The 21,853-nt window shown below is 47.3% G+C and overlaps 1 protein-coding gene across 1 annotated transcript in view; it reads right to left on the reverse strand.

The window, feature by feature from the left end:
• LOC142576005 (alkaline phosphatase, tissue-nonspecific isozyme-like) overlaps positions 1 to 21,853 on the reverse strand; it is an 89,420-nt gene that overhangs the window by 8,895 nt on the left and 58,672 nt on the right. The window contains exons 2-7 of the mRNA XM_075685878.1: positions 14,474 to 14,751; positions 11,524 to 11,698; positions 10,467 to 10,639; positions 9,511 to 9,685; positions 5,082 to 5,213; positions 1,577 to 1,867 (exon numbers count right to left, since the gene is read on the reverse strand). Of these exons, the coding sequence (XP_075541993.1) occupies positions 1,577 to 1,867; positions 5,082 to 5,213; positions 9,511 to 9,685; positions 10,467 to 10,639; positions 11,524 to 11,698; positions 14,474 to 14,751 (1,224 nt within the window). The remainder of the gene's footprint in view (positions 1 to 1,576; positions 1,868 to 5,081; positions 5,214 to 9,510; positions 9,686 to 10,466; positions 10,640 to 11,523; positions 11,699 to 14,473; positions 14,752 to 21,853) is intronic.

The following is a 21,853-nucleotide window of genomic DNA, read 5'->3' on the forward strand; positions in this document are numbered from 1 at the left end:
CTGCTTACTGCAGGTTGACAGTCTTGCAAAAAAAATGTCGCCGGCAATCGCTCCTCCCGAGCACCATTCATCGTGTGCGGTAAGGTATGCAGTCCGTCACATTCCACCGGGCAACACAACGGCACGCATCTGGTAACAGAGGGAACCTTAAACGGAACACCCCAGGCTGCGCGCCATGCATTTCACGTCGGCGCTACGGCTTCACCATTCACAGCTGGTAGCACGGAAGAAGACTTTTAAGAGGAACCGAAGCACCTCTCTCCTAAATATTCAGTGTCCTCGCGGGAACAAAATGCCAATTGTGCTAGAGCGTCGGGGCCATCCTGCGCTTCAGTCCATCCATTAGTACTATATATGTTCTGTGTCAAGTACGGGACACTCTAAAAAGTAATAGTCGATGACACCAAGAGTCTGATAATGCACACATGACGATGATGTTTGAAGTCATTGTCTTGCACCACCACCCTAGAGTTTGCGCTGACCCTCTGCGCATGCGATGAAGGAAGGCAACTTCAGTTCTGTAAAGTCCCTCATTCACGCAAGGCCGACGCAGAGGAACGCAGGTAACTTAATTATGCCTGCTTCATGACTCTTCTTACGTCCTGAGCAGTTTTTTTTTTCTCGTTCGCCTGAACTGCAACGCCTGACAACGAGGCTTCTGGCAATCTTTTCAGAGGCCACGTTGGCTGCTACGCCGATATTGGAAGGTAGCCGCTTGAAAACGGAGGCAAAACCGTTGTTTCGTAATTCTTTAGCAGCATTTAACGTAAACGCTAGATATACTTGTCGACGGGCAGCATACGCTATAATAATTTCAGCGCAGCCTTCCTGTCTGAAAAGAGAACAGCAGACTGCGGCTGGTTGAACCTTGGTTTCTGCAAGGATACTTCAATGGCGACACTCTCACATGTCGCAGAAGACACGACGTGCTGAAGTCTGGATACCCACGAAACACTAAGATTCGATATCACATAAGCGCCTGAATTAGCATCAGAGATTTCGCTTCTGTAAGAGGTGCAAGGCGCTTGGCGCGAATAAGAGGAATGTTTAGCTGACACTACACACTCGTACGAACACGTTCCAGTTACTTTTTCTTAGTAAATCAGCATGACATATACACGAATTGTGTTGAGTGTCACAAAGGCGCGAGATTCAGTGCGTCTCCGAAGTTTCTGGGAAAGAAACCTCCCTGCAGGAGTCCCGCAAAGACGACGACCTATGTGCACAATGTACATTGCATGCTCTGGCCACAAACACCGAAATGAGACCTTAATGTGCACACTCTCGCCGAATATAGCTGTAAACAGGTGAGCAAACACATATCAACTCCCCTTATAGTTATATCCATATATATTATATATATAGATATAAAGAATTAATTAAAGAATTAATTAATATAAACATATAATTATATACAGATATAAAGAAGAGCCGCGTCTCCGTTGATCTAGGTGACATCTGGCTGAGCAGAGAACACGCAGTGCGAGCCCTTTTGAAACGTATACTGCAAAGAACTTTTCCATTAGTGGCCACCACACATGTGAGAAGGCTCGCGGAAACGCCGCGGAGCACGCACCAGTGTTGGCGTCGGCCTTCCTCTTGGTCGTCGACGGCCCGTTGGCGTACGAGAGCGTGGTGTAGGGCAGGCCGTCCTTCTCGGAGAGTCCGGCGACGCCCAAGATGGGGTTTCCCCTCGCCGCGTACCCGTTGAGCGTGAACGAGTGCGAGTGGTCGGCGGTGACCAGCACCAGGGTGTCGCGCAGGTCCACCAGCTCGAGGGCGGCGGCCACTGCGTCGCTCAGCTCGGCCGTCTCGCGCAGCGCCAGCGCCGCCCGGTTCTCGTGGTGGCCGTGGTCGATGCGACCGCCTGCGAGAGAGACGTTTTATTTATTTGGTTTGATTTATTCGTGCGGCGTAAATAAATTGCGGGACTTAACATTCCGAAACTGCGCAGTGATGAGCGACGCCGTGTTGCGTGTGTGTGTGGGGAGGGGCGCAGGTATAGAGGGAGGGGGATTCCAGAATGATTTTGGTCACCCTGGAGTTCCTTACCCTGCAGTCAAATCGTACACGTACACGAGCACATTTGCATTTCACCATCATCAAAATGCGGTCTCGAATCGGAACCCGCGACGGCTTCTACATACTCCGTCTCTATACGAACACTCTGCTGTGCCCGGCAGCAGTCAAACATTTTGATCCTTCCTTCACGGGCAGTTGTCCGCACTGTGCGGAGAAGTCTTCGGACATCTACCGCATGGTGTGGGCCTGCCCATCTAACCCAGCTATTGCCCCTCACTCCAACCCCACTCGGGAGGACTGGGAGGGGACCCTGCTTGGCTGCTATGACCTGCCGTCCCAAAGGGCCTTCGTCGAGCGCGCCCGGGCAACGGCCGACGCCACTGGGGTCCCGTATTAGTGATTCCACCTAGTATATTAAGGGCCGGGCCCTTAAGGACCGGCTCATGCGTACCTCTATGTGCTTCTCTTCTGAGAGCAATAGAAGTTTTTCACCCCCAGCCCCATCTTGTGTTGAGGAGCACCACCTTGTGTTGAGGAGCCATTGGACTAACACAGCGGCTAAGAGTCCTTGTCCGGAACGTCCAGCTTTGACGTCAACAAATGAAAAATACTTAGGTTACTTTTACGCTACCGCTAAAGAAAGAAAGAAAGAAAGAAAGAAAGAAAGAAAGAAAGAAAGGAAGGAAGCGCTCTTTATAGACAAATGGAGCGGCTATCACGAGTCTACTGGCGTTAATTTAATCTCTTCAGAGCCATCTTACTTCATGTAAATTATCAGAAATTTTATCTCGAATATCAGTTATTCAACGAAATGTTGCGCCATGTAACGCTGCACATTACTTTCTCAAAAATCGCAGCATAACAGATGTTAGCCCTAGAGTACGCGCCGGCGATCGCTCCATGTCGCTTGAAGCCTCTATGCAGACATACACGATGGCTCCCCGCTTCAATAAGGGAGTAATGGTACGATTGGCATCATCATCATCATCATGATTGTCATCACCATATTTTCATGTCCAATTCCAGGACAAAGGCCTCTACCAGCGATCTCCAATTGCCCCTGTCTTGCGCTAGCTGATTCCAACTTGCGCCTGGAAATTTCCTAAGTTCACCCCGACCAGCACAATGTAGTGCGAACAGGGTACATCTTACCATGAGAATTAAGACCGTCGCATTCAACTGTCAAGAAACTAGCGTTACTTTCCTTTTTTTTTTCTTTTCATGAGCGCTAGTGATAGCGCTTCTTGAAATCTATGTAGATGCCCTGTGCGAAGGCGTACTCATTTAGCTCCCCACGCTCTCTTGCTCTCCAAACGAACCTGAGATGTATTTAACACAACCCGACTCACTTACAATACTCTTTTCCCACAGTGTGCGCATGCCAGTGCTCTTCATACCACTTATACGTTTCTTTTTTTTTTCTCCACCAGTACACCTTCAATGAAAAGACGAGCCTTTTGTATAAAGTAGTCACAGTGGCTCCAGAGGCGTTGCCAGAAGACGCCGAGCATATAGAGTGACCACCGATAGAATGAATTCTTCGACGAATAAAGGAAGAAAAGTCGCGAACACATTATTACGGTGCAGGTCAGCTACGCCGGCGTTATCTGTAAACGCCGCAGCAGAAGGTCCAGAGCAAAGGCGCACGTGATTCGCAAACCCTGCCCGTCCGACCTCCGCCGTCTTCTCCTCGGCGTCCCGACACAGGCCACACCGTGACAATACATGTTCGAACCGGCGCTTTGAAGAGAGTTGCGAACCCCTATACGGGCGTCCGGTTGTGGCATTCACTTTCAACCGGAATAGTTGCCGGCACGTACGCGGCTGCCGCAGCTTGCCTTGCGGAGCGGGAAAGGCCGCTGCTTCCGGGGTAATTTCCTCCGAGCAGTTCGTACTCTCGCTGAGTAATGACCACCGGCCCTGCTTCGCAGCAGCAGCGCAAACAGAAGGCGGCCCACCGCCGGGCTTGTTGCCGCACGCGAGCGGGCACGATCGACGTCCCATTTGTCCGTCCTGAGGAACAATGGTGGTTCGGGAGCAGGTCGACGCTGCTCGGCAATGGGTGCCTGTTCCGTTTATGTGCGCTCCGTTAATGTTTGCAGACCGTCCGACGCTGAAATTCACTCGGAGTAATAATAATAGAAAGAGTAATCTATCCATCGCCGGCTCAACTCCTCGTTGGACGCGATGATCGAAAAGCGAAGTGCAGATTACACGCGCTCGAGTCGCTTCCGGCTTTCCCCTTTAAAGTGCGGCGTAGAAAACAGCTTCCTTCCGGGCCGTCTCGATGAGCCGCGACGAAGTTTATGACTGCAATGCCGGAAAAGCAGCTTTCGAAAGCGCAGCCTTTGCGCCGGCATATTTCGGCCTCTGGCCAGAGCTACTGGCAGCCACACCGCATTTATGAATAGAATTGGCGATCATTTAGTTACCGCGTATGTTCTAGCTGAGGGCCAAACGTTTTATCGATGATGCAGAAACTTGCCTATTATAGCGCAAAGCTTCGAATAGTGAGGAGAAAAGGTGCTTCATATCTGGCGCTGAAAGAAAACAAGCGATTACTGAAAATGCAATTTTTTTTCTGCAGTTTTTTTACACTGCCCGTAATGTCCTTATGCAAATTTATTTCTTCAGACCCAAACTATATCCCAGGGTCCACTCAGTGTTTGCGAACTCTGTGTAAGCCACGACAACAACAAAATTAATTAAATCAATAAATAAAACAATAAATTTTTATGAGAAACTTAGACAGTGAATACCGTCATTCTAACATTTCTTTCATTACGTCTCGGCGTCTTCCCGGTCCCTCAAAATGATTCATTTTGCCTGCGTAACCCCAATTGTTGGATAATCTTTCTCACTGGTTATGCACAATAGTCCTTGAGGTCATCGTCGTCATCGCAATCATACCTAGCCTCAATGTAAGGGGTTTCTCACTTCAAAATGAAACTTCAGCAACGAAAGCAGCAGGGTGAATGAATGATACAGTAAAGGTGCTTCTTGATTGAGGTGAAGAAAACAAGGCCGACCAAGGAAAAACAGTTCCTCGTACTACATACCTTCGACCATGAGCGCGAAACCGTCTCCGCGCTTGCGCAGTATTTCAATCGCGGTAACGACCATGTCGACCAGGGAGGGCTGCTTCTCCTGGCGGTAGAGTTCGTACGACATGTGGTCCCCAGAAAAGAGGCCTGCGCGAGAGAGCCAGAATCGGACACGTCAACAAAAGTGCATCAAGAAAGAAACTGTACAACTTTTTCTTTTTTGTGTGTGTTTGTCTTCTTGACAAACTGTAGTAATCAATGGAAAATTTAAGTCAGCCTGATGTGAAACCGAGCGTTTCGACGAAGATATATAGGAGAAAATTACTGCAAATAAAAACTCAATGTCTCGCCAAGCGATGTGGGTTCGCTGGTTAACAAAGCCAATTGAAATCCTAAAATAAGTTTTATAGTACGAGCTCAAATTACGAAATTGAAGCCAGCCGGTACTCAATCCATACTGTGCTCACATATCTGAAATCCTCAAAGAAGCACAAGCGTCAACGCAATCGTCCCACTTGACACGTGCAACAGCTTACTGGCCACTAGACCAAGTCATACTGGTGTCGCGAAGACAATGTAACGCGGCCTTCTTTGCTGTCTTTCGGGGAATTTTGTGGGGTCCTTGACGCGGGGCAAACCTTTGTACCTCGACGGCGCCGCGGACAGTGCTGCCGCGCGGCCGCCGCCCCCGCCGCACCTGACGTCACACCTGCACATGTCGCGTCGTCTTCTCACGCTCGGCTGTCAAAAGCTGATCAGTTATGGTCAGAGTGCTTTTGTGTAAGGAGTGTTGACGCGACCATTTCTTGAACCCTTGAACTCTGCCGCTTATTGGATGATGTCGGCTTGCCTGATTGGTCGGAGTAACGAAGTAGCCCATTGGTGGAGAAAAGTGTCTCTTGGATGCTGGGGAAACTTATTTAAGGAATAGTTTGGGGTAGTTTTAAGTGAGCAAGTAGACAGCAGCAGACGGCGCATCTTCACCAGGGGAGACCAGGCCGGTCAGGCAGGCCGACGACGACGGGTATGACATCGTTTTGCTTGTATATATTTTGTACAGTTTAAACTTAAGGTAAATACCAAGAGAATAAATCTAGTTCAAATGCTACTCTCGTCGTCGTACCTGCGGATTTGGACTTCCCCTGCCGGAGCTCATCCCCATTCTTCCGTCTCCCTGGTGAGTTGATGCGTCTGATATCTCACGGCTGCGTCACTTCGCTACAAAGTGGTGGAGGTGGCGAGACATGTTGGAGGCGGCTGCACTGTTGCTCCAGCGGGTGTCACTCCGGCGGCAGGTGCCGAGGCGAATGGGTAGCATGACTGCCGGCCGGCAGAGAAATGGGTGCCGGTCACTTCTATCAAAAAAGCTGCCCAATCAATTCGGCGTAAAATTTCGAGGAAAGCAGAGCAGCTGTCCGGGTTTGCAATGAGAATTTTTTCCAGCACGTCCGGACGCAATCCGCGCATGAGGTGCCGCATCCGCTCCTCTTCCGTCATAGATGGATTGGCTCTGGCGCACAGCTGCACAACGTCATAATAATAATCTTCGTGAGATTCTGATGGCAGCTGCGTTCGGTTTTGGAGCCGCAAATATGCGATCTCAACTGAGTGGCGACTTGTAAAAGACGTTTTTAAAAGCGTCGTCCGGGTATTTCCCGCTGGCCAAGGCACTGGAGGACGACGTACATCTTGTTCGATACCTTTCAGGCGGTCAAATAATGAGGCTATAGAGTCCGCAATCGTCCTCAAGTCCCTGTCGCGGTGGGTGGCCTCTCGCGGGCAGTGACGCTCTGCCGCAGCGCAGGGACTTGAGGACGATTGCGGACTCTATAGCCTCATTATTTGACCGCCTGAAAGGTATCGAACAAGATGTACGTCGTCCTCCAGTGCCTTGGCCAGCGGGAAATACCCGGACGACGCTTTTAAAAACGTCTTTTACAAGTCGCCACTCAGTTGAGATCGCATATTTGCGGCTCCAAAACCGAACGCAGCTGCCATCAGAATCTCACGAAGATTATTATTATGACGTTGTGCAGCTGTGCGCCAGAGCCAATCCATCTATGACGGAAGAGGAGCGGATGCGGCACCTCATGCGCGGATTGCGTCCGGACGTGCTGGAAAAAATTCTCATTGCAAACCCGGACAGCTGCTCTGCTTTCCTCGAAATTTTACGCCGAATTGATTGGGCAGCTTTTTTGATAGAAGTGACCGGCACCCATTTCTCTGCCGGCCGGCAGTCATGCTACCCATTCGCCTCGGCACCTGCCGCCGGAGTGACACCCGCTGGAGCAACAGTGCAGCCGCCTCCAACATGTCTCGCCACCTCCACCACTTTGTAGCGAAGTGACGCAGCCGTGAGATATCAGACGCATCAACTCACCAGGGAGACGGAAGAATGGGGATGAGCTCCGGCAGGGGAAGTCCAAATCCGCAGGTACGACGACGAGAGTAGCATTTGAACTAGATTTATTCTCTTGGTATTTACCTTAAGTTTAAACTGTACAAAATATATACAAGCAAAACGATGTCATACCCGTCGTCGTCGGCCTGCCTGACCGGCCTGGTCTCCCCTGGTGAAGATGCGCCGTCTGCTGCTGTCTACTTGCTCACTTAAAACTACCCCAAACTATTCCTTAAATAAGTTTCCCCAGCATCCAAGAGACACTTTTCTCCACCAATGGGCTACTTCGTTACTCCGACCAATCAGGCAAGCCGACATCATCCAATAAGCGGCAGAGTTCAAGGGTTCAAGAAATGGTCGCGTCAACACTCCTTACACAAAAGCACTCTGACCATAACTGATCAGCTTTTGACAGCCGAGCGTGAGAAGACGACGCGACATGTGCAGGTGTGACGTCAGGTGCGGCGGGGGCGGCGGCCGCGCGGCAGCACTGTCCGCGGCGCCGTCGAGGTACAAAGGTTTGCCCCGCGTCAAGGACCCCACAAAATTCCCCGAAAGACAGCAAAGAAGGCCGCGTTACATTGTCTTCGCGACACCTCCCCCCTACGAAAAAGAGTGTCCCACTCGTTACAAATCATTACTACAAAATAAAACATGGCTCAAGAAGTTAAACGCGCACATTAGGGATTCATATAAAGAACTGAAGTATCCGTAAGGAAGATTTAGCATCACGTAAAACAAAACAAACAAGTTTTGACAAAATGGAAACAAAATGCACAAGACAAGAAACAAAGTTCATTCGCGCGCGCTACACAATAAAATTAACAATGAAGGTTATACGCTTGCGCTGTGATACACATCAGTGTCCGTGTCGTAAGCAGTGATAGTTCTCGGATCGGCCTCGTTGTGGAATGTCTTCCAGTCGGAGTAAAGTTCAGTCCCATCGTCCGAGTCTTCTACGACGCGCACTCTTTCACAAGTCTCTGTCTCGTACACACGATCACTACGCGAACCGCACTCGCGCACACCACCATTCAAATCGCACTCGCGCACCTCCACCACTTTGTAGCGAAGTGACGCAGCCGTGAGATATCAGACGCATCAACTCACCAGGGAGACGGAAGAATGGGGATGAGCTCCGGCAGGGGAAGTCCAAATCCGCAGGTACGACGACGAGAGTAGCATTTGAACTAGATTTATTCTCTTGGTATTTACCTTAAGTTTAAACTGTACAAAATATATACAAGCAAAACGATGTCATACCCGTCGTCGTCGGCCTGCCTGACCGGCCTGGTCTCCCCTGGTGAAGATGCGCCGTCTGCTGCTGTCTACTTGCTCACTTAAAACTACCCCAAACTATTCCTTAAATAAGTTTCCCCAGCATCCAAGAGACACTTTTCTCCACCAATGGGCTACTTCGTTACTCCGACCAATCAGGCAAGCCGACATCATCCAATAAGCGGCAGAGTTCAAGGGTTCAAGAAATGGTCGCGTCAACACTCCTTACACAAAAGCACTCTGACCATAACTGATCAGCTTTTGACAGCCGAGCGTGAGAAGACGACGCGACATGTGCAGGTGTGACGTCAGGTGCGGCGGGGGCGGCGGCCGCGCGGCAGCACTGTCCGCGGCGCCGTCGAGGTACAAAGGTTTGCCCCGCGTCAAGGACCCCACAAAATTCCCCGAAAGACAGCAAAGAAGGCCGCGTTACATTGTCTTCGCGACACTGGCATGCTTCCCTAGGAAGCAGCGCGCTGCCATATTCTCCATGACGCGCGGAAAACCATCGTCTAAAAGTGTTTGTATGGTCCGAAGCACATATCGAATTTTCCAAGGCATGTGTACGGGTACGTAAACATAATTTTTCACGCAATGTGCCCTATATCAGTCCGCAAAGCTAAGTAAAAGTGCCTCGCGCTGATAAGCCCACTCAATTTAATCCGCGAGCGTTACGTTATCCGTATTCCCGAGGCTTCCAAAATGCATCGCTGTTTTAGCGATCGTCGCTAACAGAAGGCAAGCCTCGGGGCAAGGGTGACTTACCGAGAAGGTAATCGGTCTTGTTGGTGTCGATGGCCAGCAGTTCCTCACGAGACCCGACAAATTTCCGGTTCTTCTTGTCCTTTTTCCACAGGTCGACCAGATCGAGACCATCGCTGCGCTTGCCACCGCCACGCTGCTTGTCCTTGAAGTACGCCAGGCCGCCGCCCAGAATAACCTGAGTCCGAAAGCAGGTCATCATATTCTATGAGATGGGTTCATTTTACGGGACGTAAGTGGGTACTGAGGTTCAGGGTGCAAACTTGGACTGCGCACGCAGGATTGTGCTTGAGCTATGATGCACGATACTTCCAACGTTCATAAAAACAACATAAAAAGAAACTATTTTACGCAAACGTTTCTGTGCTGACTGACGGAGCAAAGTCGTATTCTGACGCTAAAGGAGTGACGGTGTATAGAGGTTCTGCCACTTGCTGCCCCTCGCCGGCTAATGCGCGTAACGAGTTCAATTTCCAGTGTCTTGGAGACATACTGCCCAATCTACTATTATAAGTTACACTTCCTCAGCTAACGCGAGAGTGCTAGCGCAAGCACACAAAGTCTCGCAGTCTCGCGTTCTCACCAGCAGCAGCGAGAGGACTCGCATATCTTTTTATTCCTTTTCACATGAAGCGCCGCCCCCAAGCTGTACAGATAACAAGCACACAAAGCGGCAGCAGCCAAACTCTGTCGCAGCTGCATGCCCGTGCTGTGTGCTTTCGTCGTTGAAACCTGCAGCAACGGCGCAGAAGCGAAGTCGGTGTGTGTCGCTGCTACAAATTGAGAAAACACAGCGGTCGATGAATTACCCCGATATTCAAAAAAAGAAATTTTTTTCGTCCTTTATCGTAAACGCTGAATCGTTCGCGCAAAGATGAACCGAAAGCAGCGCTACACACGCACGCACACATTCACTGTGTCGCACCGTACACTTGTTGATGCCGGTCGCGTATACTCACATTCATGCTCCTCCCGGGCTCGTCTTCCACGAGCTGCCGGGCGATGTCCTTGCAGCGCGTGCGCTTGGGCATCTTGGTGTCCATCTCCCAGTCGCGGTGCGCCGAATGCGCGTACAGGGCCGCGGGCGTGGCGTGCGTGACCCGCGTGGTGGTCACCAGGCCCGTCGACATGCCTGTGCAGTCACGTGGGGGTAAGAGACAAAGCGGTGACATCAGTATACCGCGGGAAGTGACAATCACTTCGCTGAAAGTCAGTTTGTCAATAAGATCCCGACTGACACAAGGACATGCCCGCAGTCAGGAGTGGAAAGAAGCGCTGGCACGGGTAATTACCGCAATAAGTTGGGCTAGTTGGTGTTGATTTGACATAGTTACTAGCGCTAACAAGACTAATGGAAGAAGTGTGTGCTGGCGCTCTGTCCTGTCCCAACCTCCTTTTCTTTTCATTTTCTAAAAATAGCTTGATGGGCATTTGAGCTGTTTATTAGAGTGTAAAATTGCATAAGGAATGACAAATAAAAGTAGAGCGCCCACCTTCTTAGCAAAATTTAACAAGAACCAAGAAAGAGCGAGGGGCGTTTTTTTTTCTTTTTTTTTTTACGCTTTACAAGCGTGTTCTATTTCCGAAACAAAATGTGAAGGAGGTTCCGCGGCAGTGGCCATCAACGAACCTTGCAAAGGTGCGCGCGGAACAGGACTCGCGCGGCTGATTGCGGTAACGTTTCGTAGAGGTTTCTCATGTGGAAGCTTCCGCGTTTTGTCGCGAAGCATGCCAGGGCGCACGAGGGCTATCTTCCAGTGCACTGGCAGAGAGAAAACGCTGCTGTCGCTACAACAAAAGTAACTTCGTCGCGATGACAGGATGTCAACTTGCACTGCACTGCAGAAGTTCCTGTTGGTGTTGCAAGAACTGCCGTGAGAGGTGGCAAGAACTTGTATAGTTTCGACAGAAAATTTTCTATTCGGGTTTTTGAACTGATTAACAGTACGTAGCATTCATTCTATGCAAAGGGACTAATATTTATACGAAATAATTAAGATGGAACATTGTGATTACCTCTGTCCTGGGCTTTCTTGATAAATGAGTGCAGTTCATTGCCGGCAGCGGAGTCACACTCGGACACGTTGGCCCTTGCCGACAGGCCAAGCATGGCCATCTTGGTCTTGGCGCCACAGAACAACGCCGTCGCAGACGCCGCGCTGTCCGTCACCTGCCGGTCCACTGCGTACGTCTGCACCGAGAGATAGAGAAAGCAAGCGAAAGCAGGGACGTTAAGCAGACGTATGAATATGTTTCGGTTGACTGTGTACCCTCGTGGGGGAATAGGGTGCGAGATCGAAAGACTGAAGGAGAAGTCAAAGGCAAAACAAATAAGTTCACGCGCATGGGTTTAGACACAATTTGCCCCTGTAAGCGTCTTATCAGGTGCGTTAATTAACACACAAAAAACGATTACGTTAAGCACGCGTAGCTTTCTGTGTCGATGATGGGTGAGGTCATGCACCTAATCGCCTCTGTAAGTGGTCTACGGTCAAGTCTTACGAGCACGTTCCCGAGAGACCAACATTGGACGTCGGAGCGGATTGAGTGGCAACACTAGGGCGTCGTCAAAAGCTGAGGGTAGCCTTCGCAGTTTAGAATCGCTGACTCGCCCATATACGACCACTGCAACTGTGAAGAGACCATCGAGGTCCTCCTTCGCACCAAAGAAACAGTTACGTGAATGTCGTACGCATATTCAGGCTCCATCTGCACGAAACTGTAGCTCATGGGACGACCGCAGACCACAATGACGCCACGCATGACGTCGCTATTCCTCAGAATAGTTTATACTCTGGAGCTATAGTTCATTGCGGCGTCGTTGAGGCTTGTGCAATACAAGGCTTGTCTCAGCTCAGTACAAAGTAGTGTTGCAAATAGCTCCCCTACACATGGTTGCTTTTTCTGGTATACGTAGCGCGTAGAAAGAAAAGAGAAACGAATAAAAGCAAAGCTGACTTAGTTCGTATGGTCACATATACAACGCTCGTTACCGCGACTACAACCTAACCGCTGTCTATTAGATGCAACGGCCAAAGTAACTGGACGAGATTACTGTCACGCCTCCTCATTTTTCTTTAAGATGCGCCTAATTTGAATAAAGGTAGTCTTTGACAGCGTTATTTACTGATGCGCGTGAGCCCCCGACCAGGACAGCCAAAACGTTTTTCACGCCGGTAGCTTTTAAAGGTTCTTTATCGGCCCGCAGTGGTGCACCTGTACGGCAACGTAAGATATTTGTTATCAAAATTGGCACCAGGTTTGCTTTGTTTTTTGTTTGTTTGTTTTTTCAACTCGAGGCTCCAACCGATTACCATGAAGGTTGCCGTCCTTACGCAGCATGAAGCCGGCACACTAACGTCGTCTAGTCAGTTACCGCGCTTGTGGGCCTCGCTTAAGGCTTTTCCTCCTTCACAGCAGTGCTATCCAATACGTACCGGAATTTTCTTTTTGCTAATGCGATAAAACAAGAGGAACAAGTGAAGCGATAAACAAGGCCTGCTACATATACTTCCTTACCCTTTCTAGCCGTCGGCTCCCATTGGCAAAGCAAATCTGAAGCACCCTCACTCCTTCGAGCTTTCTCTTGTCGAATAGACGACGGCAGTCATGCACTTCACTACCTAGCATTCAAGATTACATGGTCTATTCGCTAGGCTGAATTGATTTTCCGCGCAGAAAGTCCGTACGCAAATCGGCTTATTTTGGTATTGTACAAGAGTGATTCACAACAAAACATTTTTTCCTAAGTGTCTTAAGAGTCACCTTAAAGGGACGCTTTAAAGGAAGAGAAAGAGAAAACGAAGTTGAGCTCTATTTGTAAATTACCATTGCAAACTTTACTACAGCGCGTAAATTACTTTCGTACAAGACCAAAATATGACACTAGCCGTGACAGGAGGCTGTAATCGGCCGGAAAATGCCAAGAGACGATGATAATGATGATCATGCTTTATTGGCATCCACTTTGAAACAAATAGTCACCTAGCCTATTTGAGTTAATCGAGTATGCTATACGCGTTTTTCATTGTAGTCGCTTTTGTACGCATCTTCTTGTCCTTCTTTGTTTTCCTCGAAACTTCTCTATCAACCTTGTAACGCCACTTGTGATTGCAACGGATCAGGTCGTATCAATCTCTTCCCTGCTTGTTGCTTTTTTTTTTTCACCAATACTCAAAACGTATTTAGCTTATCTACACTGCTGACCGGTTGATGCTTCCGTCTACTTTAAATCCAAGAGGCTTCTCGAAGGTGTACGTTACCTTCGGGTCTCACTGTGAAAAAAAAAAAAATTCTGAAGTCTTAGGCGCAAGAACGACATGATCATGAGGCACGCCGTGGTGGGAGACCCCGCATTAATTTTGACCACCTGGGGTTCTTTAACGTGCCCCCAATACACGGTACACGGGCGTTTTCTGCATTTCAACCCCTTGGAAATGCAGCCGCCGCGGCCGGTATTCGATCCCGCGCCCTCGGGCTTTGCAGCGCAAAGCCCTATAGCCACTGCGCCACCACGGCGGGTGTCTCACCAGGAAAAAGGAGTGGTGGTGAAGCCACCTCAAAGATCAAGTTCCGCACCGGTTTGCTGTTACGTCATGGATATCGATGGCGTCTGGCAGAGCCTGTAGTCAATTGACTTTTTTTTTTCAGCAGTAAACACGGACTGGTGTGGTATTCTAAAGTAGCCAAAGAGCGAACTTCGCAGGTTTCGAGAACATCTACACTCAGCCGCAACGGCACAATTACACGGAGATACCTTAAAATCTGTGACGTCACAGTAATACCGCTCTGGGCTGTCGGCGGGAGATTAAAGAAAAAAATCGAAGTTTGTCCTTTATCCTTTGTCCTCCTACCTCGAAATTAAGAATATTTGAGCTTTGAAGGAATACTTTATCAGTTTAAATCGACTCGCCGTTTCTCTTTAGTGCGACCCCTTCTAACATTGTGTAGAGAAGGAACCCCGCACCTTGAGAAGCGCCGTGTAAGGAAAGCGTTCGAAGGAGAGGCTCCCCTCCTCTCCCGGCAGGTCGCTGTCCTTCTGGGTGCGGTAGATGCGCGACGCGGTCACCGTCGAGATGCCCATGCCGTCGCCGACGAACACGATCACGTTCTTGGCGGGCGCGTCGACCACGGGTGCCGACAGGAGCCGGGAGATGCTGTTCTGGCCCGTGAGTCGCCAGAACTCGGGGTCGTCCTCTCCCTCCGGTACGGGCAGGCTCTCGGAAGGGGCCACCTGTGGATTCGCTGCGTGCGAAAGAGATGCGAACTATAAACAACGACAGATCAGCGAAGGTTGAGGAGCGGCTATACGTCACGTTTGGATCGGATTCCATTGGATTTCCCACTACGATGGCGCGCATACCCACAGCGGGGGATTTGACCGAGAGTTGGACGGTATCGGGAAGATGCTGTTAAAGTACTAAAATTGGTAAAAGTTGTCAGGAGGAAATGAATAAAAATAATGTACGAAGAATTTGAGAGAATCGCCCTCAAAACAACTATGAATTCCTCCACGGCTGAGCAAACATCCCCGAGGTAGTTTCCCAGATAGGAGGCTCTTAGAGAAAGAATATTCATAATAGTAAAGCTTAAGCCAAGTTGTCTGATCGTAAATTCTAAAATGTTTTTCCTTGAAGAAAAAGGACGGCTGATTAAGAAAAAAAGATCTCCAGTCTCATCTCCGCAGATTGGGCACAGAGGAGAGGGCGCCAGACCAGCACTGTGAGGATCAAAATTTAATACCAGTTATCGACAACGTAATCGGGCAAAAATTACTTTAGTTTTTCTGGTGTGAAAGTAATTCTTGTGCCAAGAGAATAAGTGGTGTCGATATTTAAAAAAAAATAGCTATAGCTTGGGGCTCCGAGAAGTTTTGAGCAATTGCATATCTCCTGAATCTAGTAGTAGTTAGGTAAGCTGATGCGGGAAGTAATGATAGTACAGGGCCAGTGCGGGCCTCCCTCGAGAGACTGTCAGCCATTTCGTTCATGTATAATCCCCTGTGACCAGGCGCCCAAAGTAATCTAATGAAATTTATGTAAGCAGGCACGAGAAAATGAAGTGTACGTAAAATGTTAGTACCACTATTTGTTGTGAGCGATGCACATAAAGATACAGAATCTGCTATTATGACTACGAACCATACTGATGAATTTTTTTGCGTAAGGCTAACACTAGAGCTAGAAATTCAGCCAGAAATACGAATTAGTCCGGAATCCTAATTGAGAACGACCAGTATAGAGTAAGTAGTAAGTATAGACCAGTATAAGAAATGCCAATTCCAGATATTTATCCACACTGTGAGGCATCTGTAGCAATGACCGTATACACAGCTAAACTCAATAAATGATCTTGCAATAGTCCGTTTATTATATTATGAAAGAGAAGTTTTGTGTTGGGCAGATGTCATCATAGATGCTTTGTAGACTCTCTCGCACATCACAAACAGGTGGCACCTCCAAGATTCGTGCATTTAAGGGATTGATCAATGTATGTACAAGGACCAGCTGTCGTCTATGAAACCGAGGCCAGTGAACTCCGAAGAATAATGCAGGCTGGGAAGTGAATACGTTTTCCAGTCTTCGAATAGGGGATTCCTACATATTTAAATATGTCTGCACCGTCAGTAAATGAGAGATAAAGAGAGAAAGGAAGAGGGATAGGGTAGGCAGGTTAACCAAGGATGTGCCCGGTTGGCTACGCTACATTGGGGGGGGGGGGGGGGTGAAGCAAATGAAATCTATAGAATATTGAGAGCAACCAGACTTCTTGACGTATTAAGTTATTTGCCACAAATTTCGGTAATCCACAGCACAATCGCAGGGCTTCCCGCTCAATCAGAACAAGGGGGCGTAATTTATAAGCTGGCGCACCCGAAAATAGTACGCATCCAAATTCTAAGATGACCACACATACATTTTATATATCATTAGAAGTAGGACTCTCCGTATCCCCGACCGACTGTAGCATAGCTTACGTAGCGTGCCGACTACTCTCACTCTTTGTTAACTATATGGTTCATATGGCCAAGCCAACTGATGGAGCCGTCATAGACTACACCTAAGTACTTCACCAGCTCCACTTGAGGTATAGTCTCGAGACGGTAGCATAGCGATACAATTAAGGGGATTATTAAGAGGGAGAACCAGTGTCGAGCACTTTCTAACATTAAGTGAAATCCGAATCTTGTATAAGCAGGTTTTTATGGTGTAGATGTAGTCCTGTAGTCGATATTACAGGGAGTGAATATGACTGTCTGATGTAAAGAAAGCAATATCGTCTGTGTATACATATGATTGTACATCTTGATGCCAAGAAATGGTACTTATCAGAATGTTAAATGATAATAGCGAAGTGACAGTTCCTTGAGGAACACCACGTGATTATGTATACTTGAAGAAAAGCTTCGTAGAAAGCAGTAAAATTTCCTCCCATTTTGAAATTTTCACATTTAGTTTACAAGATCATTTGGAACCTCTATATTTTCTAATATAACCATTATTACGTATTCTACACTATAGTAGGCATGATATTTTCAAGCACTTCTTAACTTTTTTATTTTTATTTTTATGAATGTTTTCTTTAATTGAAATGAATATTACGAGAGGTTGGCGCCTTAATGGCGGCACCGGCTACTGCTTGTCACTTGGCAAAAGAAACAAATTTGCATAAAAAGGGAGAACAGTGACACAAAATATGACACTCAGTAGAACATCAGACGAATAACAACTATACAGTCCAACAGTACATGAATCACAAAGTATTGTGCATGAGTTCAGTACACATACGAATATATAAAGTAAGATATATTGAAGAACCAAAACACATGTAATTACACTGCAAGTGCAGAACAGAACTATACATATTGCGTAAAAATTACGATCACCACATAAATCAATTTTAAACCCAGAACAACATTTATGTTACTCATTTAGCGTATTAGAATCACCTGAACCTGAATATTTCCCCAAAATGTTGGTGTCCTCTAAAAACTTTTTCAGGGCAAGAAGTGCTCTTTTCTGAAGGCCCGCAGTTGGCTACGGGCCAAGTACCTTTTTTAGGGTGAATGGTCTTCTGTCTAATATCAACAAATTTGCTTGCAGTACCCTTCTTTGTGGATCGTATTTAGTGCACTCGAGGAGGAGATGATGAACATCTTCGTCTGGATGGCCACAAGAACACCGCCGACTAGAGGCTTGTTTTATCCAGTCTTGCAACTGCTGTACCAAGCCGCAGGCGGGGCACCAACGTTTAAAATTTTCTGTTGTCTCTCAGATTTTCCGGCATTGATAGGTTTATACATGTGTCTATAAACTATAACTCCGAATTCTCAGATCGCTGATCAAACCAGGTAGTTTTGCTGAGACGACAGGAAATCTGTCTCAGGATCAGACGGACTTCACTGCGCAACAGTGGAAGATTGGTTGTCTCCGCGTTATTGTGCGCCCGATTCGCAGCTGCGTCCGCTGCAGTATTACCAGGAATATTGCAGTGCCCAGGTATCCACTGAAATGCAATTACGTGGTTCATTGCGCTTGCTTTTGTATGTTCTTCGAGCGTCTCATACAATAGCAAAGTGTTCAAACAATGTTTCTTGTTGCTCTGTAGTAATGTGAGAGCGGCTTGCGAATCGCTAAAAACAACCCATTTTTGCGAATGCTTTTCTGATGTTATGAAACGCAAAGCACACAGGATTGCAAACATTTTTGCCATGGTGGAAGATGTCTCTCGGGATAGTTTAAATGTTTGCTCTAGCGCTAAATGTGGAATGACGAATGCTGAAGTCGAGGAATTTTTATGACAAGAACCATCTGTATACACGTGGGTGTACTGGAGATATGAGTAAATTTGGAAGAGTGCCAATTGCCGTGCGGCTACCATGAACATGTCTCTCTTAGATATAATCCCGCCAACCGATAATTCTATATTTGGACTTGTTAACATCTAAGCAGGTTATCTAACATCCCCTTTGCATAATTCAAATTTTGGTAATAATGCCTTATGTTCTTGAACAACATCGTGAATTTTGCTTTTGTTTCATTTGGTAAGCGTGAGGTTCAACGGATGCTTCTCGTGTTGGGTTCAGATGCGATAAATATGTTGGCCTGTTTCAACCGTTCTTATGACTGGAAATGGTGGGTTACGAGCTTCAGCAATTACTAGAGAACTCGAGGTAGCCTGCGGAACTCCAAGACACACTCGCAGCCTCTTTGACAGTAAACGTTGAAGACGTTCCTCAGAAGTTTGCGATAAACGATGGAGAATAGGTGCCGAATAAGCAAGTTCTTGTTTTATGAGTGCGTTATGAACTTGTAATAGTGAAGTGACTGTTCCCCCCCACGTTGAACCAGCGGGTCGCCGAAGTGAGTTTATTACAGCACTGGTATGCTTTTCAATTGCACGGATGTGTGATGCCCATGTCAGCGGGCGGTCAAGAACAACTCCAAGAAACTTGTACTCTTTCACGAACAACAAAGTTTGCCCATTAAGCGTAAGTTGGAAATTATTCAGCTGTCATCTAGCAAAAGGAAGTACGGCTGTCGTTGCGTATGGAAGACTCATGCCTCTTTCTTTTAAAAAGGTGTCGATACTACCAAGACCCTCTTGCAGCGTTGTTTGAATGTCTTCTATATCAGATCCAGAGGCCCATATGCAGATGTCATCTGTGTACAGAGAGTACTATAGACCAGACGGTAGTTTTTGTGATAAGGCTTCCATGACGCAGTTGAATAAAAACGGACTCAGAACACTGCCCTGCGGCAGACCCTGCGTGATGCTGTGATAATTACTCTCTCCTTCGATTGTTTCCATAAATATTTTTCTATCTTTCAAAAAATTTGATACCCATCGCAGTGTTCGATCGTGTAGGCCAAGCTCTAACATACCAGAAAGGACGGGTATGCGACTTATTGTCGAATGCTATTTGAATGTCTAAGAATACTGCTATTGTCACATTTTCGAGCATTCGTTCATGTTCGACGCATGTGACAATGTCTTATACTGCATTCATTGTACACCGATTTTGTCGAAAACCAGTCATGTAGTTGGAAAGCACATTTGTGTATTCACACCACCATTCCAGTCGACTGTCTACGATCTTCTCCATTAGTTTGGAAAAACAGCTTGTGAGACTGACGGGTCGGTAGGAGTCAAGACAAAGGGGAGCGTTTCAGGGTTTTAGTACTGGAATTACCCGAAATAATTTCCATGAATCTGGAAGAGTCTCTCTTATCCAGATATCATTAAATATCTCCAAAAGAGACATTCTTCCTACTTGACCTAGGTTCTTTAACATCACATACGTAACACCATCTGGGCCTGCGGTTGTCTTTGTACGGCATGACGAAAGAGCACATTTCAATTAATCTAAACTCAGAGTCAAGTTGAGGGTGTTTTGACATAAAGCACGCACGAACCTTCTATTCTGCTAGTGTTATGGAACTTGTAAATTGTAGACAAGTAAATGAATTTCCTGGTCTGGATATAAGTTGACAGAATTCGTCAGCAAAAGATGTTTCCGGAGTGCTTCGAGCTACGGCAAGGGCTCGGAAAGGATGGCTCTGGGTAACTGTACCACTAAAAGATCTGACAACTGACCTTATTCTGGGAACTGGAGTAAACGGAGACAACGACGCACAGTATTCTCGCCTTCTTCTCGTACCTAATTTTTGCAAGCGTCTGCGCGAAGTTGACTGAACTTTCTGCGCCATCTTGCAGTCATCCAGTTTTTCACTGCGGCTGTAAGCACGTTCTGCACGTCTTCTAATTGCTCTTAGACATTCATATCCCTGTCAACTGCAGCGTATTCATTTGGAACAATGACTTACTTTATGCAGAGCTTGTGAGACTCACACAATATATTTGCAAAACTTTGAAAGTTCGGATTTTCGCCCAATGAATTACTTAAATAGCGACGAAAACTTTGCCAATTAGTATGTTTTGAGTAGCGCCGGGTCGATTCACTCCGTATGAGACGTATGAGACCAGCACCGGAGAATAATCACTACCGTGCGTTTCTATGTCCGTTGACCATTCAACGCCATCAAGAAGGTCTTGTGAGCAGAGCGTAACATCTATACAGCTTGAGTAACGAAACCCCCGCAAGAACGTTGGAGAGCTGTCATTTAACACGATCAGATCACTTCTTTTTTGCGGCATACCCTATAATGCTTCCGCAGGAATCATTATATTCACTGCTCCAGATGACGTTATGTGCGTTGAAGTCCCCACAAACCAGCACATGTGAGTTTGCGATACCAAACACATTCACCAAGCTGTCTACAGATATTCTGCTAGAATATTGTAGGTAAAGACTGATCACTGTGACGCTTGTATTTCTAGAACATATCTTGCATGCTACGAACTCCGGTATATCTAAATCGCTTGATTGTATTAAAGAGGATGGCAGGTCTTTTCTCTCGTATAACATCGCTCTGCTACTTCCAGCAATGCGCGATGATTTATATATAACATACTTTGAAAGACGAAAGTCATCTCGTACGCCTGCCTCCTGTATACATAAAACAGGACAGTTATGTTCAGCTAGTAATTTGCCAAAACCAGCTGACTTATTTCGAAAGCTATTACCATTCCACTGAAATATGAAAACATTTTTGTAAAGACTATTCATGGTAAGCCGGTTGTGGAGCTGTTGGCGGTTGTGGAAGCACCAACGATTCCATAGAAAGCAGTGCTTTTACCTCTGGTAGGTTGTTTGCAAATGGAATCATTTGTGCCACGGTTAAAGACGCGTAATCACCAAACGACGATGAAGCTCCATGTGTGATCGAAGCGGGTCGCTGAAGAGCTGACTGAGATGGTGGCTTGGATGACTGGTGTGGTTGAGGCGAATGCTGGGGTAGTCGCTCAGATGTTAGATGAGGTTGCTGTGTCAATGGCAGAGGGCGTTGCTGAGAAGGTCGGCGAATTTGACTCGATGCCTGGGCAAGATGAGCAGTATTCTCTGAAGATGGATCGTGCCGTTCGCTGTGAGAACGTTGACGACCTGAGTGCTTTAGAGCTGCAGAATAGTTCAAATTGTCCCCTTGCTCTTTTTCTTTGTTGGAAGTTGGAGGCGCATATATCTTACGGTATCAAGGTTGGGCGGTGGCGTATTACGAGGAGGCAGCCTTCCGTGTTTCCACTCATGTCTATGTAACTTTGAGGCAGCTCTGCTCTGAGGGCACCTGGAGTAGGAAGCTGTGTGGTTTCCGCCACAGTTGGCACACTTTGGTTGACACACAGACTTGCACTCTGAATGGTTGTGGTCTTCTTAGCATATCTTGCAGCGACGTGGACTGCGGCAGTTCTTCGCTAAATGTTCAAATCTCTGACAGTTGTAGCATCT

This window comes from Dermacentor variabilis, chromosome 3 (genome assembly GCF_050947875.1).
Source record: "Dermacentor variabilis isolate Ectoservices chromosome 3, ASM5094787v1, whole genome shotgun sequence".
NCBI classification, from domain to species: Eukaryota; Metazoa; Arthropoda; class Arachnida; order Ixodida; family Ixodidae; genus Dermacentor; species Dermacentor variabilis.